Source organism: Crocodylus siamensis, chromosome 6, assembly GCF_052110815.1.
Source record: "Crocodylus siamensis isolate JL-2025a chromosome 6, ASM5211081v1, whole genome shotgun sequence".
Taxonomy (NCBI): Eukaryota; Metazoa; Chordata; order Crocodylia; family Crocodylidae; genus Crocodylus; species Crocodylus siamensis.
Window position 1 is genome coordinate 54048286 of NC_143400.1, and position 26110 is coordinate 54074395.

Consider the following 26110-nt stretch of genomic DNA (forward strand, 5'->3'; position numbering starts at 1 on the left):
TGTGACCGTTCAACCTAGTCATCCCTTGGGGCGCTCTGGTGAACAGACGTTCCCCCAGATCCTGGTGGTCACCCCTGATAAACTTATAGGTGGCCATCAGATCACCCCTGAGCCTGCGCTTTTCCAGGCTAAAGAGTCCCATGTCTCTCAGCCTATCATCGTAAGATCTGTTTTCCTGACCTCTGATCATGCGCGTGGCTCTCCTCTGGACTCTCTCAAGCTTCTCCACAGCCTTTTTGAATTGTGGAGCCCAAAACTGGAAGCAGTACTCCAGCTGCGGCCTCACCGAGGCCGAGTACAAGGGGAGAATGACGTCCCGGGACTTGTTCGAGAAGCATCTATGGATGCAAGCCAGCGTTTTGGTCGCTTTACTAGCCGCAGCATCACATTGCAGGCTCATGTTCCTCTTGTCGTCAATGATGACCCCCAAGTCTCTTTCTTCTGTAGTGCTATCCAACGTAGCACTGCCGAGCCTATAAGGATGCTGCAGGTTTTTCCTCTCAAGGTGGAGAACCTTGCATTTTTTGGTGTTAAACACCATCAGGTTCTCGTCCGCCCATTTGCTGAGCTTGTCCAGGTCAGCCTGGATCACCCGCCTATCTTCTGGAGTGGATGCTTTGCCCCAAAGTTTGGTGTCATCGGCGAACTTGGCCAGTCCACTCCTGACTCCAATATCCACATCATTAATGAAGATGTTGAACAGTATGGGTCCAAGGATGTTTCATTAAAGCTAAATGGAAGGCCATACATCAGGGAATCAAGAAGATGAGTCACGCCACCAGGATAGAGGAGCCTGTTTTTGAAAGCAGAGACTCAGAAAAGGTGTTCTGGGATATGGTAGCTAACTAAATGAATATGGGCTCTGAGGGGATGACAGCAATTGAGAGTTTTTTTAAAGGGATTTAGGTGCCACTCACCTGAGCAGAACAGTGTCTTAAGCAACCTGCAACTTGGGGACCTTTTGGCCTCTGATGCCACCAAAGCTTCCTGTAGTCATTTACTGCACAGAGAGCACATCTGGACAGTGACTGGGACTGCAGCAGTTTGAGTCAGGGCAGAGCTGGCCCGGGCCGGAAAGGACTCAGAGGCCAGCTACACGGCTCTGCATTTTAGGCACTCTCATGCCCTAGCCAGCTCCTCTGCTGCCTGATGCCACTGCCTGGAGCTGGCCCCCTAAGCCTGCTGCCAGCTCAGGGCTGCTCCACCCTGGCTCAAACTGTTGTGGTCATGGGTGCATGTGAAGACCCTGTGCCCAGGAGCAGCCGACTCCAGTGCGAACTGTGCCAGAGTTTACTGAGGAGCACTAATTGCACGTGCGGATGCATCGTTAGTCTTACCTGCTCCTCCTGTGTCCTTGTGCCACTGGACGAGCTTTGTGTGAGCGCTGTTTTGCCCCTCCACCTATCAGTAGCTTAGGACCTCCTGCTTGGGGGCAGAGGGAAGCCTTTATGTGCTCAGAGCTGATTTCCCTCCTAGTTCAAAAAAGCTCACTTTGGGGGCAGTTCTAGGGCTTCAGCCTGAGTTATGGCTTTGAGACATGAGGTCAGGGGTAGTACTAGCATCCTGGCTTCCGTGAAAATGATAAATGGCAGCAACTTAAATGCCTGGACTCTTAAGTACCAAGGGGGATAGGCAGTATAGGGCCAGAGGTTTGAAAAGGTCAGTGATGCCTTCACTGCTGGCTTAGATACTGAGCAGCTGCTTTCAACGCTGGCCCTAAGCATGTGACTTGGATGTAGAAGCAGGGGAGGGCAGACTTAAGAGTGGTGATACATGGTGCAAGTGTGACTGTGCTCCCAGTTCTGGTGTCTGCACCTCAAGAAGAATGTTGAAAACTAGGAAAGCGTTTGGATGAGAGCTGCAAGAATAGTTCCAGGTTTGGAAAACCTGCTTCCTGGTACCAAGAGGATAAAGGATTGTAAGATGAAATCCAACTAGAGTGACTAATATGAGTGGCATTTGGGGCCATTTCTTTGGGTTTTAGATCCTACTCACCCCTCCAGCCCTCCAGAAGGCATGCAATGCTGTGTAAGTCACAAAATATGGAGGAGGAGGAAGGCTCTCTTACCTTGTAGCCCAATAGCCTAGTGGTTAGGGTACATGCCAGGAGCTGAAACCCAGGTTCTCCATGGTGTTGTCATGACTTTTTCTTACCCCCATATTGACATTTTGTTATTGTTCTCCTTTTGTTCAAGCTGTTAAGATTATTAAAAAGGGCCTTCACTCTCCTTTCCTTAGCAGGCAGGTCACTTTTGCAATGCCTTCAGACTCTCAAGCATGAAATATCCCTCTTCCTTTATGGGAAAGACATTTCATGGCATGCTAATTGACACCATTCGTACAGTTGCGAAAGACCATCCCCATTTTCTATGGTAATATTAACCATGAATGAAGCTCTGGTGTGCCGGAAATGCTTGGGCATCGTTTCAAGGTGTTGAAGAGACTGGGTGACACTGTTCCTATATCCAGACTGCACTGCTTGCATTGTGGCACTTTTACACAACTCCTGGCTGAAATCTGATTTCTGAAACGAGGAGCGTTGTAGTTAAACCACGGTGTCCGATTGCTGTGTCCTTCCAAACTGTGAATTGGCAGGAATCACATGGAAATAAATATGTTTCTCTTTTGTAGAGTATTACAGAACTGTCATGATGATGCAGCCAAATTCATATACCTTCTCGCAAAACCTGATTGCGACAACCTAGAGCAAGAGGATTTCATCCCACTACTTCAGGTAAATGCAACTTGCTGAACAGTGTGTGGGAGGGGAGGGGACAGGGGGAAAGAGGTGCTGCTGCTTATACATGTGTTTTATAACTTCTTCCTTATCATGTCTTTGCATGTGTATTTAGGGAATTGGATGGTCTGCATTGAGACTTGTGCCCATTTAGGCAAAGCATAACTTTGGTCCATGGCCTCCATTTGTCACTGATGGGTAGCTAAGTTGAATCCACCTAATTTCTTGAAGTGTTCAAGTATAAGGCACTTTTTCAAGACTACCAAATACTGTCTTTGAAGATTACTATTCTAATCATGCACTGTGTACACCACCAAGCCCATTACAGTTTTTAAGTTGTGCTACCAAAAAGTTTCTCTTATAACTGAAAATATCCTTGTCTTTATCACTAACACCAACAACTAAATCCTTTTCTGTCCCTCATGTCTGGTTCCATCAGATATTCGTGGCTGACTCTCAGATTCTTCATTAGCTAGTGCTTAGTCAAGTTCTAGAAGAAGTTAGGTTTTGCAATCTTCTCACCAAAACTCAGTCCCTCCAGCTCCATTTAAATTTCCTTTTAGTGTCACCATATTTCTGATATTGTGCCATGCAGAACATGATAACTTTGGACATGCCTGATTGAAGCAAGATTGAATCTCTGAACTCATGGGATGCCGGTACACATGCAGGGAGGCTACTCCAATGCACTGTAATTACAGTGCATCAGATCATACTCGATTAATCGAGTCTGCTAGAACGTGCTAAGTAGCACACTGCAGCCAGCCTCCGTGTCTCATGTATCAGTGTTCGCACACTCCAAAATAGTGGCGGGGTGCTTTAACTGTTTTGAAGTGCTGATACATGAGATCCTGTGGATACTTTAATTAGGCTCTTGATGCCACTCTTAATTAAAGTGCCCCTCTGCCTCCCTCCCCCTGCCCCGAGTATGTGTAAAAATGCCCGGGGTTTTCCGTAATAACTGAACTGGCACCTTGATGAAATGGTTTGCCTCATGTCTTTGGTAGCATTTTTCAGCTTCTCCTTGCTAGACACGGTGTCTTTCCTGACTGACACTATTTCATAGCTACCAGCGCAATCAAATGCAACCGTAATCTTTTTAATATATCCTTGGATGCCTGTCAAACAGCCATGGGCTACAAGCATACTTCCGGACCTCCCAGACGCAGCGTACATGTTCACCTGTAGTGTCATCTTGCAGATGAAGCAGAGCTGTAAACACTTCCCTCTGTCATTGGAGAAGTCAGGCAGGCTTGTAGTACTGTTGCAGCGCTGATGGTAGGGGTTTCTTCTGTTCACAGTATGAGTAAGTCCTCCACAGTTGAGAGCCTGTCATAGTCACAAAGCTCTCGCTGAGTGTTAATCATTGAAGCAGTATTGGCACACATGCAAATAACTGTGGTGAGAGAAAGAAACCTCCAAGATAGTTCAAGTAAATATTGGAAAAGCATTGGCTTTGCATGCATTCTAAAGTTTTCACCAACTTTGATTGTTGTGAAAGAGAATAAAGAGCGACTCTCCTCTGGTTGTTGGGTATTTTTCTAGGAAGACGTAAAGAACTGTTTTTATAGTCTTTCAGAAGAACACTTTTCTCTTTGGGCATGATAAATGGTAATCTCTATGAAGATTTCAAACAAGAATGGGGGGGGAAATAGCTGTTTGGTCAACTAACATTTTTGTTTTGTTCAGTAAAAATAATTTTTCACTCACTCACTAACACTCTTCCTTTGTTTTTCTGTCTTCAAGTAAATCAAAATGGCCCAACAGGTGCGTATTGTCCAGAAACTGTGCTATGTTTCTACAAGGTTCACTTTAAGAATAAAAAGATGTGATTCTTTTTTTAAAATGCTGCAGTACTCACTTTTGGAAGAATATGTGTTACTTTATGAACCCAGTAACCTTGTTTCAGTTTTATCTGGTTTTGTCTTTCAGGACGTGGTGGAAACACATCCTGGCCTGACCTTTTTGAAGGATGCTCCAGAATTTCATTCTCGCTATATTACTACGGTAGGCTGGTTCCTATGAGTTTCTGCAAAATACTGACCTTGCAGGCCCTTCCCATTACACCCCCTGTCACCACTCACAGGAGCCATGCTTGAGTTACTCTGAGAAAGTGTGTATATTTTGATACAGTTAATACTTCTGAGTTATTCTAATTTACCAGCCCCAGGGATAAATTCTGTGGCTTGTGTATAGAGGAAGTCAGACTAACTGATCATAACACTCCCTGCTGGGCTTTAGAATATATTAAGCCATTTTGGCATTCATGTTGAGAATGGGTTTTGTGGCACCTCTCATGATCAAAGTCTTCAGGATTCCCAGCCAAAGAAAGTGCAATTCATAGGTCAATATGTAATCTTCTAGCAGCTGCTGGATTTTCCATAATCAAATGTGCTACTGAGATGCAGAAGGGCTGATGTTTACAAAGAGTCCAGTTGTTCAGAGATACTACAATTGCTCCAATCCACACAGGGAGTCTGTCGCAGAGTTAGGTGTTGAACCGATCTTTAGCAGCAAGGCCATCTTTCCTCTCCTAGTTCAAGAGCTAGGTCTAGGATCCACTGCTGACAATGTGAATGACCCTGAAAATCCTACAAGAAAGCTGTTTTTCTCTCTTTAGGAATTCAGAGTATAATCTTTCTCCTCTGATACTGTTGTATCACAGAGCAGACCCTTGCACTGTGAGGACATTCATTGTTTGGGAAAATGGTCTGAATTTTCAGCAGCGGGTTTCCTTTCTGTCTCAAACTTATGCGCTTGTTCAGAGATGTGTAACAATTTCTTCTACTCCCCACTGCAAGTCAGATTCCCTGTGCCTGACAGCACAATTTAAAATTTTGATAGAATTTTGGAGAAGGCATTTTTTACATAAGTGCTGAGCAAATCTGACAGCTGTGGCTTTCTTTTTTCTTCAGTGAATTTCTTAAAGGAAGCCCATTTACTGGTATGGAGAATAAAGGGCAGTGATCTTATGCTAATAAGAATCATACTCTGAGTTTGGTAGTGAAACTAAACGAACAATTCTCCTTGCTTATGGGGGAGTTAACAGCATTAGAACTCCCCCATTCCCTTCATTAGCCCATTCCTGGATCATTTAATATAATTTGTATAATGTTTGTACAATATTATTTTTTAATCAGAATATTGTACAATACTAAGTCAGATACCTTAAGAATTCAAAGTATATTATGTCAGTACCCACCCTTATCAACTGCACTCATAATCTCATCAAAGAATGGTACAAGGTTTGTCTGAGAAGACTTGTTTTTCTTCAAACCATGCAACCATGCAGAGTGGCACTGTGTTCCCATCATAGATTTTCACTGATTGACTCTTGTAACAGCTGTTTCATTACTTTTCCTAAATTGTTTTGCTAAGGAGCATCTAAGTGCCAGAGTCTCCCATTTATCCCTGTTTAATTTCTAGCACAACACTAGCTTTCTCCTGTCTTCTGGAACTTTACCAATGGTCTAAAAATTAATGTAAACAGTAGAGGGAACTCATTTCCTGGCTAGGAAAAAATACTAAACAATTCTTTCCATTTATTTTGTAAAATTTTCCTCCTGTCAGTTTTACCCCTAACTGTATTCTGCTTTGGCAAACTGACCTTTTTCGATATCTACATTTCCTGATATGGCAGCATCTCATTGGACTGGGGTACCATATTTACTTGACTATAAAATGACCCCCCTCTCCTCACTCAATCAGCATGCAGGAGAAAGCCCCTCCTCTTACATTTGCATAAAAAATGGAGGGGGAACAGGGAGCTGCTGTGGCTCTGACTGGCCCTGTACCCTGGGTCTGGACCAGAGTCAGACTCACAGCAGCCACCTGCCTCCACCCTCCACTTCCCCTCTGCAGCCTCTGCCCTGCTTGCACTCCCTTCCCTCACCCCTGCTGTCAGGCACAGCTTGGCTCTGGCTCAGGCTGGGGTCTCTCCCAGGCACAGAGCACATGGAAACGCCTTCCTCTGTCTGCACAATCAACAGCATCAACATGCTGCATGGCTAAGAGAGCTGCACAAAATTTCAGCAGCTGTTTCATTTTGGAGGTGTTCCAGCTCATTTTGGTGCCCAAAACACTAAATGGAAGGCTCCAAAACATCTCCAAAACAAAACGAGATGAAACCATCCGAAACATTTCAGAAGTGTTTTGGATGTTTTGGAATGTTTCAAAAGCACCGGCTGGGAATAGTCTGGCACAGCCCTGCAGCCCTCCTTTTAAGTGCTGAAAGGCTGGGGCTGGGGCTGGGGCCAGGCGGGGGCTGGGGCCAGGTGGGGCAGCCCTGGGGGCTTCTTCCATGGCTCCCCACACTGGGGCAGAGGCAGGCACAGCCAGAGGAGCCGTGGGAGAACTTGCCTCTCCCCAGCTGATCCGAATCTCCAAATCAGTACCAAAACAGCATTGAAACTCTGAAACAGATTCGGCTGAATCAAAACAGAACAGTGATCCGAAACACCAAAATGAATCACTGTCCTCCAGAACAGCTGCATCCGAAACCAAAACGAAACAGCCGGTTCACACAGCCCTAATGGCCAGGCAAGGGTTGAGTTTCCATGCCATGCTCCTGGATGGAACAGCCCGAGCAGCATCTGATAGGGGAAGGGGCAGAGACTGATTGAAGCTTGAGGGGGAAGAGACAGAGACTGGGGGACTTTGGAGAGTTATTTGTCCAGGTTTCCACTTCTTATAAGCTCCCTTTTTGTGATTTAGTTTACTGAAGAGTTCCTTGCTAAGCTAATCTGCTCTTCTGCCATACTTGGTAGTCTTCTTGCACATCAGGATGGTTTGTTCCTGCACTCTCAGTAAGGCTTCTTTGAAGTACATCCAGCTGTCGTAGACTCCTCTCCCCTCAGACTGGCTTCCCAGGGGATCCTGCCCGAGTTTCCCTGCTTTGATCTCTACTGTTGTGAAGTATGGCTTTGTGTCTCATTGACCTCATCATGGTAGTCTTGCTCCTCATTGTGGTAATATTTTAGTCAGGCTACTCTTTCCAGCTACCAAGAGTGAAAGTAGGAGGGGTTGTGTAGGTACTTATATGAACTCAGCACCATGCTCCTCCAGTCACCTTCCTCTTATTTTATGCTCACTTACAAGTGTATCTGTTTTCCAGTTTGTCCTTCATCCTCTGATCTACTAGAAGACATTCTAGTGATGGGGATGAATGACACACACACATCAACCATAGCCCATGGCAAGTCCAGCCAGAAAATTTCTCTGTGCTGCTCCCAGCAAAGCCACCAAGCAACCCAGGTAGCATTCACGTACCATCTACTGTGTGTCCAGAGCAGTCATTTTCGCTCATGTGGGCCTACCTGCTTTGCAGAAGTATCTTGTTTTTCCAAGGGCTGCTTTCCTGAAGTACTGAGCAGTTGCCACTTGGTTTGAGATCAGTGAGAGTGGCAGGTGTACAGAAGGCCCCGAAGTGCTTCTTAGGAACCATGAGTGCCCTGTCATTTACTGGTGAGACTAGCATGCAAAAAGTGGGAAATTAAAACCAAGAGAAAATGAGTATTTGCAAACTGGAAACTTTCAACATTGATTGCAAAGGGAATGCTGCTTTCCAGCTGTGGAAAGAGAACTAGGAAGGGTAGAAACAAAGATGGCAAAACATTTTTTGCAGAGGCCTTTTTCATCATGGCGCCGACCAAACGATTTCATTTTGGGTTTGCAAAGTGGTGTGCTCTGAGCTGTGGATGTCTTCAAGTTTATATGTTTCTTAACTTTTTTAGGTTATACAGAGAATATTCTATACGGTCAATCGATCCTGGTCTGGGAAGATCACCCTAACAGAGATGAGGAAAAGCAACTTTTTGCAAGTATGTAGTGGCCTTGTGATTGTCTGACATGAACATAGCTTTTAAAATATGTTTTTTCCTGTCACTTGTCCTGAGGCTGCAGTTCTGGAGAAAATCTGCTGACAGTAGTGAAAGCTTTGCAAAGTGTAGGATCCTTATAATTCAGCCTTATGAACATTGTCTTGTGCAAAAAGACAGGACCAGGAAGCTTGCTTCTTTATGAAATGGATGAGCCTGGCTCTTTCTGTGTTTGGCTCAGCTAAGGTTGAAAACTAGTTAAGGTTGGTGAAGGGCATATGTCACTACCACCACCTAAGAAGCCAGAAGATCTCACTTAACTCTGGCAGCCTACAATCATGAGCCTGCCTTCTCCACTTTGTTCCACTTACACACACACAATGTGTGCTTCCTACAGACTTCAGTGCATCAGTGCTTCCCCTCCCCTCACTTTAAACTTACTCTGCTCCATTTTCATGCATTGGTTCATCAGCAAATCAACAGTCTGAACAGTGAGTGTGTTCATGTGCATGTGCAGTGACTAGTTGCCCAAGTGCCAGTTTAAACGTTATGAGCATGGCTTGTTCTGATGCTGTCCCCTTCTGCTCTAGCTCACTCCTCCCTGTTTGCTTTTTGTTCACATTCCTTTCCCTTCCTCTGTCCTCACATTTGCTCCCTTCTTCACCCTACCCCACTCTGCCTTTTACCGGCTCTAGATGGCGGGGCTGGGCCCATGGGTTGTAAATTGCAGCTTGGCAGCTGTGTGTTCTGTGCATCCAGTGCCACACAGCAGCATGGCTCAGGTGAAGGGGCAATATGAACAACACCTTTGTGGGCAGAAAGCAATGAACAGTTTTTGGGACTGTGTGATAGGGAGGATGCAGGAAGAGGCTGGAGGTGTCAGGAGACCAGGCTTTGGGGAGAAGGCTGTACACACAGGTCTGAGACTTGAGCTTAGCAGCCATTCATCCTAGGAGAAGTCCAGTGGTTGGCAGAACCTGAGAGTTCATTGTGTGATTCATCTCAGTTGGCTTTCCTGGACTAAAGGGAATAGCTCTGAATTATAGCCGTAGCCTACATGTACTATATTTACTCAAACCTAAGACGAGGTTTTTACCCCGATCAGCTTTGGCGGGGAATACCCCTCATCTTAGATTTGAATACAAAGTGAGCAGACTCAAATGCTGCATCTCTGACTCAGGCCCATGGGTCCAGGCTTTAGAGCCTGAGCTGTGCTGGGGATTGGGCTCTCTGGGGCCTTGTTGGGAGGGAATGTCAGGGTTAAAATCAGGCCCCCAGTAGCCACTTGCCCTCTGCAGCTGCCCCCCCCCGGTCCCTTTCCCCACCCTTAGCCCTGTGCAGCCTGGCTCCATCTCCAGCTTGAGCTGCATTCCTTCCTGGGCACAGAGCATGTGGAACTCTGTCCCCTGTCTGGCCAATCAGCAGCGCCAATGCTGCCATGTGGCCCAGCAAGGGAGAGAGTAGCGTCTGAGCAGTACCTGACAGTAAGGGTGAGGGGCTGCCTCTCACAGTGCTTAATTCCTTGAGCTGTGGGTGCTCAATGGATCACTGAAGCACCCCCAGCATAGCTTAGAATGACCTTTCTGCTCCCCTTGTGCCATTGTAGACTCTTGCCCTCTTGGAAGAGGAGGATGACATAAATCAGATCACAGATTATTTCTCCTATGAGCATTTCTATGTCATCTACTGCAAATTCTGGGAACTGGACACTGACCACGACCTCTACATCAACCAGAAGGATCTGTCTAGATACAATGATCAAGGTAAGCTGGGCTGCAGGGCTGGTGCGCATGTGCTGACTTTGGAAGATGAAGAAGGTGGTCACAGAAAACTAAATTTTCTAAGCCAGGAATGAATCCATGCTCCACTGGGAGTTGTATTTAGAATGGCTGTGGGGTCATGGCTAACTTCTGCCCTGCACCCAGTGCCTCTATCCTAGTTCCCCAATATGCCATTTGAGTGCTATCCTGGGTGCTGGCTGGCTTGAGAGACTACTTTGGGAAGCGGCAGACAAGGCTCCCTCTCCTTTGGCTGGAACTGGGGAGGCTGTTCAGTGCCTTGTGCCCCATCCAGGAATCCCTACCACGGCCATGTTTGTCCTGTCCTCATTGTTACTGTTTCCAAATATCTGGGACTGTGCAGCCCTCTGTCCTGTAAAGGGAACAGGCAAGAGTGTGGCCTGTGCTCTTGGTCCAGGGCACACAGGGCTCAAGAGGCCTGTGCATAGCAAACCCTCAGCTGGGTGTGTGACTTCTGCCCCACTGCACCCCTGGGGCAGGAGAGGCAGGCGACAAGTGACCCCAGACAGGCAGCAGTGGTTCAACAGTGACTGAGTCATCTCTGCTTCCTCCCGGGGTCTGCCATTTCAAGTGCTGCTTCCAGCCTCTGTTCAAGCATGATGTGCCCTGGGGGACTCTGGCACTTCGCGTTCTACTTTGGATACCAGGAACACTTGTAAAATATTTCTCATCCCCACAGAAAGCTGCTTGCTACATCACACAAAGGCATTCCAGGGTCTGTGACACCTGCACCAGGGTAACTCCCAGGGTCATTTCAGCCTGCTGCATCTGACCTGCAGTGGTGTGACCGTACATGCCAAGTGCACATGATGCAGCTGCACTGGTCTCGCAAGTCCCCAGAAGTTCTTGCTGCTGCTCTGCTGGTCGCTCTGGACAAGGGCTGTGTCTGCTCCCTCTGCCTCTAGCCCAGGGCACCCTGTGGAGTGGCTGGACAGGAGGAAGCCCTCTCCACTGTGTCCAGTGCCCTGACCTCAGCTTCACTAGCTGCAGCTCATACCTTGTGTCAGTGTCTGCGGCTGCCAGATTTAGATCCAAAGCCACAGCTACTACAGAACAAGCTTCTAGGACTGTGCGGCCACCATCCATGAGGAGGAGCAGGGCTTCTCTCAAGGACCTGGGCAAAGACAACGACAAGTCAGCTCAGCTCCTTCTGGCAGCAGGAACCACCACTAGGCAAGCCCAGGCCTGTCACCTGCCAGGCTGGGACCAGCTTCACTTGCAGAGCCAGCCTTTGCTGGGACAAGATCAAGAACTTGAACATCATGATGGTTCAGGACACAAACCAGGCTCCATTGGTAGGAATATCTATAATAATCTTCCCGCCAGCATTGGCAGAGCCAGCAACTGATGAATTTTTCATGTGGGCAAGGATAAAAACAAGTCCTCGCACCCAGCTTGGCAGCTCATGGGCCAAATTGGTCTTCCACTTGACATCATAAAGGGCAGTCCTGCTAAAGAGGTGGCTTAGGAAACACTGGCAGCTGTCTGCCCCTGTGTCCACCTGGAAAGGTGGACAGGGCTATGATGCAGAGGTTTTTCCAGGGTTTGAGGTCTCCAGCCCTTGGTGTCAGAGCCAACATGCCCTGGCAGACATGGAGACTTGGCTCCTATGATCGCTAGTTAGGTTTCATGGGACCAGAGAGGATCTCCAGGATCATCAAATCCAGTCCCTTATTGTCATGTACAGGGAGTTCTTCATAAATTTATCAAGCTCCATATTAAAAGCACTTGGGTTTTTTGCCCCCACTGTTCCTTGGGGGAGGCTGTTGCAGAATCTCACTGGTTAGAAACCTAATTTCCAGCCTGAATTTATTCATGGCCACTTCAGGCCCATGTAGCCTTGTGCCAACTCTGTCCTTGAGCTTAAATAGCATTTCTCCACCCCCCCCGGTGTTTGTTTCCCTCTTCCCCAACTGTATTTATAAACAGCTGTCACACCCCATCTCGGCCTCTGCTTTGCTCTGCTAAACAAAACAAGCTCTTCTGATCTCCTTCCATGTGATAGCTGCTCCAATCTTATGATCAGCCCAATTGCCCTTTTCTGCACCTGTTCCAGTTTGAGTTAATCTTTCTTGCGCTCAGGGACCCAGAACTGTACACGCTGTCCCAGATGTGGTCTCAGCAGTGTCCTGTGCACTGGCTCTCAGGCTTTCCTAGCTTTGCTGGAAATACCTCTCATGGCACTTTCCAGAATTGTATTTACCTGTTATGCCTCATGCTGGGGCTCAGTCATCCTGTGGTTGGCTAGTAGAGTGAGGTCCTTCTGCTTCTCAGTCATTTCTGATGGATACATTCCCAACTTAGAACAGAAGTGTTTACAATTAGTCTCCGAGGGCACTAAGTCGCATTCAGTGTTATTGAATGTCATGCCATATCTGTTACTTAGGTCCCCAAGGTCATCCAGTTTTATCTGTCTGATATCCCAGTCCTCTTTTGTATCGACAGTGCCTCCCAACGTTGTATCATCAGGACACTCTTGCTGTTTGTGTCAGGGTCGTTAATGAAACTATACAAGACCAGTGTTAAGACAGATCTGTGAGAGGCTCCGCTGGTAAACTCCTTCCTGCCTGAAACCTTCTCAGATTAATATATGTCATTAGCCAAAGGCTGATGGTAGTCAGGGCCCCAGCTCTAAGTCTTAGAAACTGGTTGTCTGTTCCAGTGGTTCTCAACCTTTTTAAGCTCAAGGCATCTCAAAAAATGTCAGCTCTTAGTTTTCGCTCAGTTTTTGACTGTGAAAAAATAACAGAAATTTTTCTCCTGAAAATTGAGAAAGACCACAGCAGGTCAGAATATTTTTAATACTGTGGATTCTTATTTGAAATCTCTGGATTTATCTTGTGAATCATGTCTACACACCTAGCAGTGCTAACACTGTGTGGTACCCCATGGCACCGGTGAAACGATCTCCAGGTACTCCAGGGTGCCCCATAGCCTTGGCTGAGCATTACAGGTCTGTTCTTTCTAAAGGCCTGTGTGCCAAGCAAAGAAACTTTGTGGCGCTATCTCCTTACAGAGAGTGCAGTTCTTCCCAAAGGGAGAGCTGCAGTTATGATAGGGTCAGCAGGACCATAGCCTCAGTCACAGGGGAGCCCCAAATGGTTCAGTGAGGAATTCCTGAACATACACATTTATTATACAAAAATTTTAAAGAATTAAGCTAGATTAATTTGGAGGTTTCAGCAACTACATGAGGCACAATCCTAGTCAGCAGATGCAAAACAAGCTCCCAGACATGCTCTCTCAGGCTGTGCAGCACAGGAGGAAGGGACAGTTAAGGGGTAATATCTCTGAAAATAGTGTTCTGGCAGAGAGAGAATTGGAGCGGTGTTAAGGACAGGAAGGAAAAGGCCTCGGGACTCTCACAGGCTGGGATCCCTGAAACCCAAACTCAGAGAAGTAAATGTCAGACCCCTGCAGAGCCTGACAAGATCACACTCACAGACGTGTTGTATGGAACAGCAACTCCTGCGAGGGTGATTCACACAGGCACACGCTCCGAACAGGCAAGGTCAAGTCAGACTCCTGATTCAGTTCCTCAAACGACAGGTCGGGGCTGCTGCCAGCCTGCCACAGCCCTGAGTACAGAGCCCTCCTTTTTTTTTCTCCTTGTCCAGAACATGACTGTTGGGATGGGAGAGCGGAGGTAGGAGACCAGACCCTGGGGAAGGTCAGGAGGGGCTGTAGGTACCACACCTAGCAGGTTACACAAGGATAGCCCCCGCCTCAGACACCCTCATGGAGGGCCCAAAGAATCAGACTGGTGGGGAGAGAAACCAATTTGCCTGGTCTGTGGTAACAAGGAAGATTACAAGTGAGGCAAGTGTGACTTTACTGTCTGGAGGGGCATGCTGGGAAACCCAAGAGGTGATGCAATGGGCTAGGGGGGCACTTTTGTTTATGTGAGGGATAAGGAGCAATGGTGTAGAGGGCATGCAGTTACCTTAGAGGGGTGCCTGGGATGCAGAGGAGTGATGCTCCAGGATGGTGCAACAGCTCTCATCAGGTAGTTCCTAGACTCTGGATTCAGTGCTGAGGCTTCAAGTAGTTGATGTTTCAGTTTGCCGCCTGCAGGCACAGCCGTGTCACAGCATGAGCTGGGAGTAGCCCTTGCACTTGACTTGGCTGCATACTGCCTCATTCTCCTGTGTTGTCCAGCCTGAGGCTGTCAACCTGCATGAATAAACATTGCAGAGGGTGCTGTCTTACCAGGCAGGCTGTACTGACTGAAGACTTGCTGTCATGGCTGCAGGTTGGTGCCTGTTGCTGATGAGAATGCTTTGCTGGCACTAGAAAGTGATCCATAATAAGTTTAGTAAATATAATCTCAGTAATGTGGCTGGTCCCCGCAGCCCCTTGGCATGAACATGGGGAGAGGCAGCGGCTCTTGGCCTGGTCCTGAACTGCACTGTCCAGCTGATTTCTGTTGTGATGCACACACTAAAACAGCTTTACAACCATCAGTCACTACATATGTGAAGAATCGAGTCCCCCTGGAGCAACAGAAGTAGCATGGCACATATCCAAGGATTTGGATAATCTAGAGATGCTGCATGACATAAGCCTGTGTTGAAGGGATGTGTGCAGGAAGAGAGAGCAGGAAACCAGCCCCTTCTGTTCTTTAAAAGATACTTTTCCCAAGGGCTGTCAAAAATCAGGGAATAATAATATACTGGCTAGAACAGACAGGGCTTGTTGCTGTACCATTTGCTGTGGAATAACAGCTTTACACAGTCTGAGCACACACAGCTCTTATGAGCCAAGACTCTAGTGGGGGTTCTCCTGTGACCGCTGCTTCATTTTCTTCATGCTTTCTTCATTTTCAGCTTTGTCAAACAGGATTATTGAGAGGATATTCAGTGGAGCCGTGGTGAGGTAAGGAATTACATGCTGGCAAGGAAGTGAAAAAGGACGCAAAACCCAGAAGAGGGTTCCTGTCACCACAGATCAGATGCACAAGATATTCTCATAAATCCCCTCCGAGAAGACAGGCCAGCAGCATTTCCATCATGGCAGGGGTGTCAGTGGGGGCTTGCTCAAAGGGGACAGAGGTTGGATGACTTTAAAAAGCAATACAGAAACACCCAGTCAGAGGAGTGCATTTCTCCTCTCTCTAGCAGGCTGGACCTGGTGGTGAGGGGAACGCGTGATTTCCATACGGTGGTAATGGACCACACTGGAGAGGCAGCTGTCAGGGGGAGATGGTTGTTACAAATGCCCCTTGTAAAAACCCCAATGCTGCTTGAGAGCATGCTTAGAGCAGAGCAAAGGCCCCTGCTGCCAATGGTGCCTCTGAGGGGAGGTGATGGCCTCACAGAATGAGAATGACTGTGTCCCTGGTCATTGCCAATCCCCACACCTCTCCAGTGCAGGCTTTTGGGGTGTATTTTTAAATGTGCCTTTGGCCACATGTATTCTTGGGATTCCTTAGGGGTCTGCCTTGCATTCTCTGTCTTTCAGAGGAAATGAAGTCCAGAAGGAGGGGCGGATGAGCTATGCAGACTTCGTGTGGCTCCTGATTTCTGAGGAGGACAAAAGGAGCCCCACAAGGTCTGGTTGGTTCTGTTATCCTAGCAGTGGGGTATAGAGATACAAGTGTGGTTGAGGACTGGGAAGAGTCCGGGTGCCAGTTCTGGGGAGGGAAGAGACTTTCTATGCCTGTGGGTCAAATGACCAAATTTTGCTGATGGAAAATTGGGTAAAAACAGACTTTGCTTCCAAAATTAAATTACCTCCATGACTTGGCTTATGCTGGGGGTCACCTGTAATTCCCTGCCACATCCCAATCTGGCCTGGTCCAGGCTAGTGGCGTCCCTCTTAGGCTTTGTTCAGGTCACAGAGATGAGAGCAAGACAAATCCTTTGCTCCCCTCCCATCATCTAATTAGACCCTGGTCCTACCCACAGTAGTGTTTATGCCTGGGCAGGGAGGCAGGGACCCCATTGCGGTGGTCACCTGGGCCATCTTGGCCTCCTGTGTCCCCCAAACTTGCCACAACCATGGCAGCTGTGGCTGTCCTCAAACTCCAGCACCACCATGGGCTTCATCTTCCAAATGAAGTTTGTGCCTAAGTAGCTCTGGTTCTCCTAACAGCCGGTGCCTCCTGTTTCACCTTCAACAGGGCCCTTTCCCCACCCTGACCAGGAGGCACGGTGCCATTTCCCCAGGGAAGGTCTACGGGTCCTGGGGTGTTCAGCTGTCCTGTAGCCTCCAAATTGTAGGGGAAGAAGGCCTAGCTCTGGGCCACACCTCAGCAGGCAACAGCTGGCAGCAGAAAGCATCTTCCTTCTATATTGTGCCTGGACACCATATAACATGATGTGTGCCACCTACCTGCCTCACCTGGCCCTCTCAGCTTCTCCTACTCACCTCCCTAGGGAATCTCATTGCCCTCCAGATACCTCTCCTGTTCATAAATACTAGTCCTGTGCTTGTAGAAACGATGTGGGGTGGGGAGCAGAGAGGCCAAACCAATAAACCAGCTACTTACAGCCGTGCTCAGGGCAGCAGCACTGGGACCCTTGTGCAGGTAGCATGGGAAAAGATATTCTGAACAGTGGGTTGTTAGTTCTGTCCCAGCCCCTGAAAGATGTTTGCTGCCCCTTCCTTAGCTCTCACTGTCGTATGCTGATTGTGGAATAGGGTCAGGGGATGTCTTTCAAGGGTATTTTCATTTCTGGCTTGCACTCTACCGTTGTAGCTGTCAGCACTGGGGGAGGATGCTACTTGTGGGTGGAGGATGTATGCATCACTGCAGTCTCTGCTAAATGAGATGATGCTGCTGGTTTCTGCAGTGCTGCCAACACGGTCTCCTTCTCTTCCATAGTATCGAGTACTGGTTCCGTTGCATGGACCTGGATGGGGATGGTGTGCTCTCCATGTACGAACTGGAGCATTTTTATGAGGAGCAGTGCGAGAGGATGGAAGCGATGGGCATTGAGCCATTGCCATTCCATGACTTACTTTGCCAAATGCTTGACCTGGTGAAGCCAGGGAGGGACGGTAAGACCTGCTTTTGGACAAAACTTCTCCCTCTTCTTCTACTGGCAGTTTTCATTTGGAGCCCCTCATTTGTTCCAGCCTTTCGCCAAAGCCAGGTACACCTGGCTGCGCCCTCCCTTGTTTTCTTCCCTCTCAGAAACTGGTTGGTTGCCTTTCCCTCCCCCTGTCAGTGCTACAGGTTGCCTGTGGGCACAGAAGGGTGCTAGCACACCTGGGCACAGGCAGACATAGCCAGGCCCCTTGGGGGTAGTACTCTTATGAGAAACAATATTTGCTAATTCCGGTACTTGGCTTCAAGCCAACAAGACTGATTGGAGCTAGGCCAGGCCATGTTTTTGGTCACAGATCAAGGCAAATACCTACTAGGAAAACTCCTGAAGAGAGGGAGAAAAAAATGTCTGACCCATGAGAAAGGCTTTGTGGTGCTACTGAGAGAATTTGGCAGAATTTGACAAAATACTTAATTCTTCTGGAACTAGAAGGATAAAGCAAATGTTGACCAAGACCCAAAACAGATAAGCAAGACCTGAAGCTGGAGCTGTCTGGAAGGTAGGCTGGACACCGGGAGGAGCCAGCAACCTGAAGGCCCAGCCCTGCAGTGAGCAGGTCAGATGGCAGATATAGAGCCACAACTACAGCCCCAGACCACCCTTGCCTGTGAGGATGGAAGACTCCTCAGGCCCTGTCCTCACCCATGCAGAAGGCTCTTGCAAAGCACAACTCTGAACTCTGCCTGCGGTGTGCCCCCGTTTGGCCGCGTTTACCCTCTTAGTCAGGGAACTGCACTAGTGCTGTTGCCACTGCAGCCTCAGAAGCCACAGGCCCAGGATGCCCCCAGCAAGGATGGACCAGGAAGCTCTGGAGGCAGAGCGGTTCCTCCCTTCCTCATACTCCATGCCACAGACAGGCTGCTGATTCCCATCAGGTCTTGGGAGCTTACTGTGCAGTGTAAGCTCTGGAGTTACTGAATCTGTGTGTGTGAGCCTCAGGGTGGACCGGACACTCACACTTAGCAACCCTATTTACTTTATTACAAAATGAGGTATTTCCCACCACCCCCCAATTTAACGTGGGGAGTAAAAAAAACCCTCACCTTACAATTGAGCATGAGATGTGGCAGGGGGAGAGCTGCCGCAGCTCCAACCCCAACCCAGGGTTGAAGCTGGAGCTGCTTCCCCCACCACCCCTGCACACCCTGCCACTCCTCCCCTGCAGCCCCCAGTCCATGACCCCCCCACCCCAACTTCTCTGCTGCACTTACCTTTTCTCCACACTGGCAGGCTCTGTCCCTGGCCTCATAGCAGCAGTGGTGTTGGCACTGCTGTTTCAGCCTGGCCCTGTACCAGGAACAGGGAAATAGGGAATTGGGGCAGCCTCAAGCTGCATGGCAGGCAGGCACAATGGGGAGTGGGCGAGGGGGCAGGCAGCAGGGGCAGGCTGTGTCTCTCTCATTGCCTATCTGCCACCTCCATACTGCCTGCCCCCTACCATCTGCCCCCCTCATCACATCTCCCCCCCCACATCCTACAGTTGTGTGGCGGGGGGGGCAGAATTTAAGATGATCACCCAATAACTAGATTCCATACATGGAAAATGATAATACTTTTATAAATTTTCCATGTGTAGAATATAAATATTGGGTTAGGAGTGGTCTGTCTTACATCCAGAGTCATCTTGCATTTGGGTAAAGATGATAAACCTTTTTTTCCCTCCTGAGACATCTGAACACCACGCATGACACCCAGTGTCTTTGAGAGGATCTCAAGCACCCCAAGGTGCTGCCATAGCCTGGTTGAAAAGCACCGCTGGACTCTGATATCCTGCATAACACAGGCCAGAGAATTGCAGCCAGTGATTACTGCAATGGGATCATGTATCCTAGCTTAGCCAGAAAATATCTTTCAGAAAGAGATTGCTAATCTCCATTTAATGATTTCAAAGTGATGAAAGATGCCCCTCATCCAATTGAATGGCAGGTTGCCTGATGGGTACAATGCAAGGAGATTCAATTTTGTTAGCTGAGAGGTGAGCAGGGGAAATGTAAGACCCTATATAGGCTCAAAACACTTCCTGCCTGAAACCAGAATTTCACTGCAAAACACCTTCCCATGTGGCTCTGTGAATGTTAGTAGCTTCTGCTCAGTGTTCCCTCAGCATATGATTTACACAAAAGCACTTTAACCTAGTTGCTCACATGTACACAGGCACCTAACGCCCACTGAGATATGGGTATGGGTGGGAGGAATGGTGAAGATGTGGTTTGGGTGAAGGGGGCTAACAAAGTGAGAGGCTGTGTTGGGGATCACACCACAGTTATCAGTTATTGACCGATTAAAATGAAAATCCAGACCAACAGGGGGAGAAATCTGGGCTGACCCCATAATGCTACTCTGTCTTCATAGAAAATTATAAACCCTGGCTTTACCATAGGTGCCTGTAACTCATTTGCACTTCTTGCAGATGTGATTTCAGCAAAGATGCTTGCTTTAATTGATAAGTGAATTGTTGGCTAGAATGGATGCTTCATTGTTGCATGAGTACTACACTGAGATCCCATGAAGGTGGGATCCTTTTATAGGTAAAACTGACTTGCTGTGGACAAGCAAAGGAAGGCTGATACAGCCACCACAAACACGCTGGTGTGGCTTGGATGACAGCCACTTTAAGGGTTGTGTTGCTGGTTTCTGCCCAAACTATGACTCTTGTCCTTTTTAAATTCCAAGTGGATTCTTTCCTAGCATTTACTTTGAGCCCCATTTGAACAAAATCATTCCAAATCCATTAGACTCCTTGCCTGCTGGGTGAGGTATGGAGTGACAGAGAACAGTGTAGATCTCTCCTGAGAAATGAAGGTCTGGAGACCATTTCTGTTTGGTCTACACGTGTATTATTTTAAACAATTTTTGTCTTGTCCTGCTTTATCTTTTTTATGCCCTTTGATATGAGTGGACAGAGCAGAAAGCATGAAGTTAGTGCTGACTCTCAGTCTGGAGGAAACCTATACAGCCTTTCACATTCTTTTTGCTTATGAAGCAATCACTGTTCGGGTGGCAACACTTCCCAGGCATCTCCCTTTAGTGCTGGTGTTTTCAGTGACCTCTTGTGAGCATGCCACACATCTGCTCACTCCTTCACTTCCAGGGCCACTGGGGCACTTTGTGAAGAATGCACCATTCCAGTAGAGCTGCTGCCTTTCTGGAGAGGTGTTTGGAGTGGTCACTTTGTTGTACATCTCCTTAAGCTTCACTGTGGTGCTTAAACCCACCTTCATAATGCTGTGCAGGAGTTGAGGCAGAAGTTGCTTTTAATGCCCAATGAACTGTTGCCTCTGCAAGGAACTCCAGTGCCCCCCCTCCCGCTGTGGAATTGTTGCAGCACATCTGGTCTTTATAAACATTTTAATTTCAGAGCTGGGGCCTTAACCTCGGCCTTAATTTCTGGTAAGAGCTGCAAACCTATAAGTTAAGTGAAGCCTCCGATTAGAAGTCACAGCAGAAACAGCTCCAGAAGAAGCATGTGAAGAATCTCAGGATGCCTTAGAGTGTGTTTCACTCCTGTTGAGCCTTTGCAATGAGGCTGGTTGTTCACTTGGTTTGTTCTGGTTGCCTGGGAAAGCTGTGACAAGCTCTGGCATTTTCTTCCAGAGATGGGATTGGTGGGCTGCCACACTCAAGATTAAAAAAATTAGAACAAGACTTCCCCCCTCAGCATCTTCCTTTTCTTGCCATCCCCAACTCAAAGCATAGTGTGCTTCACCTGTGATCTCTGCGCAGCTGTCTCTGCCACTGCAGAGTCTAGGGCTGAGCAGATGAGAAAACCCTGTTGGGACTGCATCACTGCTTTCCTTTTTAACATCGCCTGGACAGAGATTTTGAGCATTTCCAACATCCACCTAAAATAGGCAACAACAGTCAATTAGAAAGGGGGAACCAGGGATGTCAAAGGCAGGATGGATGCTCTCTTCCACAGGAGTTGGCATTGTGAGAATGATTTAATTTACATCAAGCAGTTAGGGCCTCACGATGGGGGTGCAGAAGTCACCCCTGTGTTTTTAGCTGGAATCATTTGCTTCCCAAGTACAGGGTCTGTCTCTTGATGTTCCTGCTAAGTTTACTCCTCTTCACTTGACAGCAAATAGGGCACTATGGTAGGAGATTTCTTTCAACTTCCTAGGCAGGTCTATTGCTTTAGATTTAACTGAAGCTTCCTTGGAGGTCTGAGAGGGGATACTGGTGAGGGAAGGCTCAGTTGAGCGTTTCTGTTTTTTAAAAAGGACACCGATAGCAGAAAATGTCTGTATGTGTACTAGATGTGTTACCACAAGTGTGACAAGTGTGGTGAATGGCCCAGTCTCTCACCAGTTAAGACTGCACTCTTAAAATTCTGTATGTTGTTTCTGCAGGCAGAGTAACTCTGCGAGACCTTAAAAGATGCCGAATGGCTCACGTGTTCTACAACACCTTCTTCAACCTAGAGAAATACCTGGACAATGAACAGCGGGATCCCTTTGCCGTGCAGAAGGTATCAAGCATCTGTGTTTCTAAATATGTCCTGGTCTCAATCTGTTCTTAGCCTGTTACATAGAGAAAAACAGGGTAAATGCAGCAGATGGTAAAACTAAACTGACCCAAACACTGCAGCCTGTGCAGTAGGGAACAGCTTATATGGTGGGAATGAACAAAACCCACAGTGTTCAAAGGCCTGGTCACAGGCTGGGGCTGGCTTACAAGACCAGTGCAGAAAGCCACCTGTCTTGTGTCCAGCTGAGGAGGAAACTGGGAACTAACACATTAAGGTCTTGTAGAAAGATGTGCTGGTTTTCTCTAATGCAGCTTTTATTGTCTCTGCTAGTAGACACCTCCTGCTAGTGGGGTATAGAAGGTGTCCTAGGCCCAGTTTAGGTTAGGTGTTTGCATAGGTCTGCCCTGCTGCTGGCTGGGAGACAGACTTCATGTCCAGATGTGCTCTGGAGCCTGCATCTAGCAGTTGGGGCTCAGGTGGGAGAGGAGCAGCTGAAGAGTCAGAGGGCTCAGTTATGTCTGCTGTCCCATTTCCTATATCCGTCAGCTGCTGATGCGACTGCCCTCCAAGGGGACAGCTCTACTCAGCCATCCACTCCTACTTATGACAGGGTGGTGTGCCTGCAATAGACGGCAAAGGCCTTTTAGTTCCCCCTGCTCAGTGAGTTGTGGGCAGAACCTGCCAGGGACTGTGCACCTTGTGTAAACCATACAGGTGCAGGAAGCCCTTGCAGCAGAAGCCTGCCCTGTATAAGCAACACAGGGTCGGCTAGGTGTGTTTGGGTCATTTGCAGCAGTGGAAGGACACTCTTTGTTCTGTTTCCTTTTTCCCCCCACTCTGAATTTCACAGGTGGAGTTCACTGTGTTTAGGTTTCAGATAATGTCTCCATGTTTTTTTTAACGTGCTTTATTTGAAAGTGACAAAAGCAAGCAGAACATCAGCATTTATAAAACTTTCTGAGGAAGAAAAGCAGAGAACATGGGCAAGAGATTGCCTCAGAGCCACTTAGGTCACTGGCAGATGTTAAATTAAAGGTGCAGTGGAATCTGATCCCAACAATCGTGGTTCCTGCCACGCCACACATGCATGGCAGGAGGTAGGATTGTGGGATCAAGTATCAGATCCCATCATGCCACATTGCCATTTGAGGGGGACCCCGGGATCAGGTTTAATTAAAGGAACCAGCAGCAGAGTTGTTTTGCATATTTTAGGTAGTAATTTTATGACTTATTCCCCATTTTATCACATCGTTTATTGAATGCATATGTGGCCAGATCACTACTTAAGGTGTGATTAACTGGTTAATCACATCTTAAGTATAATGTCTGTCAGGGGCCTTAGTGATATCTACTTGTGGGTTGGTTGTTGGAGGTTATAGTTTTGTTGGCTTGGTAGAGTGAGACCAGCGTAAGGTGCTTTGCAGATGGGAATGCTGGGACTTGGATAAGCGGTGTTTACCGTTTTAGAGCATCCCGCATCCAGTAGGAGCCACAACTTTATAAACACAAAAGCAGAAGCTGCTCTTGAAGGAAGTTCTAAGAGGAAAGGCAGTCAGCTTTACAAAGAGAAGCTGGCGGCCTCCTTAAATGTGGAAAGCCTATTGCTTTTCCTTAATCAACCATACATATGCACAGAGTTCAACAGTGCCTGGCCCTGAAGGCTGGGATGTGTGGGCCTCTGCCCTTTGAGGAAGCCCTGCCTTAGCTGTCACCAATAGAGGAACCCAGTCGTTCTGTCTGAGCTGCAGGCAGATAACTGAGGGTATTGGACTCTGCTCTCAGCAGGAGTGAGAGCACAGTGACAGCAGGGCTTGGATTCCAACCAGACAGAAAAATCATTCAATAATGGTTTAATTACAATATATTTTCTTCAACTATCACCAGAGAATGCATGCTGTATGGAAGATGTGGAAGGGACAGTAATTGATACTCACTGCTATACCTACTAGCTGGCTGCAGCCTTCAGAAAGGTTACTGTCTGTCCTGAATCACCTACTGAGCTGCCAGCATCAGTGAGGAGAAACCATTAAAACAGAGGGACCTAAGAAATACAGACAGGAAGTTACAAAGTGAGATTCACCATGGAAAACTGCTAAGTGGGGTGATAGATCTGAGGAAAATTGTCTTCCCTTCTCCTTTCCTCTTCCCTCCCTCTCCCACAAGTTGGCATTCATGGATGTAGAAGCCTGGAAAGCAGGTTTATCAGTAGTGAGGACCATGTAAGCTCAAGTGAGTTTCAGAGCCATCTGCAAAACTGAGACTGCAAAACTTAGAAAGCCAGCACAATGCTGAACGGTAGCCCAGGCACGGTAACAGAGTATCCTGTAACTGCCTCTTTGTTATATAACTTCAATGCAAATGTCTGTTCTGGGCACCTCTCGACCAGTGAGTGTCTGATCGAGATTCCGCCCATTCTGGACTAGTTCTTGCAGTGTATTTATACAGCATGTAGCATAGTACCTGAAGGCTGTGCACACACAGGATGAGGATGGATACCAGAGCGATCCAAGCCATCCTGCTTTGGTGCTACTTAGGACTGTTCTCACAGGTTAATTGAAAAGGCCACCTCATACATAGAGAGTATACTTCCCCTGTGTACCATAGAGCTGTGGGGCAGTGGTGGGGAGGGGCAGGAATTTTTAAAGTTTGGCACAATCTGGAACCAAGGCATACAAAGAGATTGCCCTTCTCCGTGAAGCTCAACCTTTCTGAAAAGTCACTGCACAATTTATGGTCCAGCTCAGATCACTTTGTGTGCCCAAGCCTTCTAGCCAGGTACTTGATTGTTTCTTTAAAGATCCTTGTTCGATTCATGATTAATCTGAGATCTTTGATTTAGTCCTTTGCTGTGAAGCATTTTGATACCTTAACAGTTTGTACCTGCAGTTAAGTCTGTACCTGCAGATGGACATTCCCATCTAATTTGTTTGTCTGACTGATATTTTCAGGACATTGAAAACGATGGCCCCGAACCCTCTGACTGGGACAGATATGCTGCTGAAGAGTATGAAATTCTTGTTGCTGAAGAATCTGGAAACGAGCAGTTACAAGAAGGGTAGGAGCTGTCATTTACTTAAGCATCTGTGTGATAATCCCACAAATTTTGTAAGAGGAAAAAGCATGTTAGAGAGGGGCAAAAAGTGTCAGAAGTCCATTAAAGTTCAGCAAGACAGAGTTCTTTAGATAAAGAGCCAAGAAATTTAAAATATGGGAAAAACGACAATACCCACCCAGAGTAAAAATGAAAGATGATGAATCTAGCCTTAGAGAATTTGCAACACAAGTCTCCTAGGATTTCCCAATGACCTAGATACCTGCTGTGTAAGGTATCTTAGACCTACAAGCAAGGAACTGCTCAAGGAGGAGGTGACTCATGGGTTATAACATCAGAAGCTAGCACTGTGACTATCTAGTTCTACCCCCTATGTATCATAGGCCATAGGACTCCACTGACTTAATTCCTGGTTGAACGAGAGCATAACACCTAGGAAGGCATTCAGTCTCAGTGCCAACATTTCCACTGAATTAAACATGGCAGCATAGTGAGGCATTCCAATGGTTAATTACTGTTACAAATGCATATCTTGGGTCTAGCATCAACTTCTCCAGGCACTGGGTCTTGTTGCGTCTTGTTTTGCTTTCTTAGAAAGGCCTCTGTCATCAACTTTCCATTCTGTGTCAGTCCTTAAACTGTGCACTCATCACCCCTGGCCATATCTATGACATGCCAAGCCTCTTACTGAGGGAAGTTTGCTGATGCTTTAATCATTGCTATGATTCTTCTCTGAACCTTCTCTCACAGTTCACCTTCAGTTGCAAACACCAGAGCCAGATACAGCATTCCAGTAGTGACCATACCAGTGTGAAATACAGAGGTAACATCTTCTGGATTCTTATTCAGATCATTCCTTTTTAAAATTCCCTAGGATCATGTGAGCCCTTTTGGTCTTAGTGTTATACTGGGAGCTCATATTCAACTGGTTAATACCCTGATCCTCCTCTTCAATCACTGCTGCCCAGAAGAGTCCCCCATGCTGTAAATATGGCCTACTTCCATATGTATGACTTACACTTGCTCAAGCCTGATGAAGAATGTGTTGCATTTGAAAACTTGTCTGATTCGATCTCAACTATGCAGTTGGTCTAATAAAAGGTCCCACCCTAAGCAATCCTTACCTCTTGCATATGCCAATATAGAAACACACTGATTGTGTTTAGTTTACCGAACAACCCAG

The 26110-nt window shown here is 47.3% G+C and overlaps 1 protein-coding gene across 4 annotated transcripts in view; it reads left to right on the forward strand.

Annotated features, from left to right (window-relative positions):
• PPP2R3A (protein phosphatase 2 regulatory subunit B''alpha) overlaps positions 1 to 26110 on the forward strand; it is an 82124-nt gene that overhangs the window by 53856 nt on the left and 2158 nt on the right. For 3 of the 4 annotated variants that reach the window (XM_090055506.1, XM_090055503.1, XM_090055505.1), the window contains 9 exons: positions 2632 to 2734; positions 4670 to 4744; positions 8470 to 8556; positions 10160 to 10316; positions 15179 to 15227; positions 15813 to 15902; positions 17179 to 17354; positions 21757 to 21875; positions 24824 to 24930. In XM_090055506.1, coding sequence (XP_089911632.1) covers positions 2632 to 2734; positions 4670 to 4744; positions 8470 to 8556; positions 10160 to 10316; positions 15179 to 15227; positions 15813 to 15902; positions 17179 to 17354; positions 21757 to 21875; positions 24824 to 24930 — 963 coding nt within the window. Of the gene's footprint in view, positions 1 to 2631; positions 2735 to 4669; positions 4745 to 8469; positions 8557 to 10159; positions 10317 to 15178; positions 15228 to 15812; positions 15903 to 17178; positions 17355 to 21756; positions 21876 to 24823; positions 24931 to 25677; positions 25751 to 26110 lie in introns of all 4 variants that reach the window. The other variant, XM_090055504.1, reaches the window with a different exon arrangement.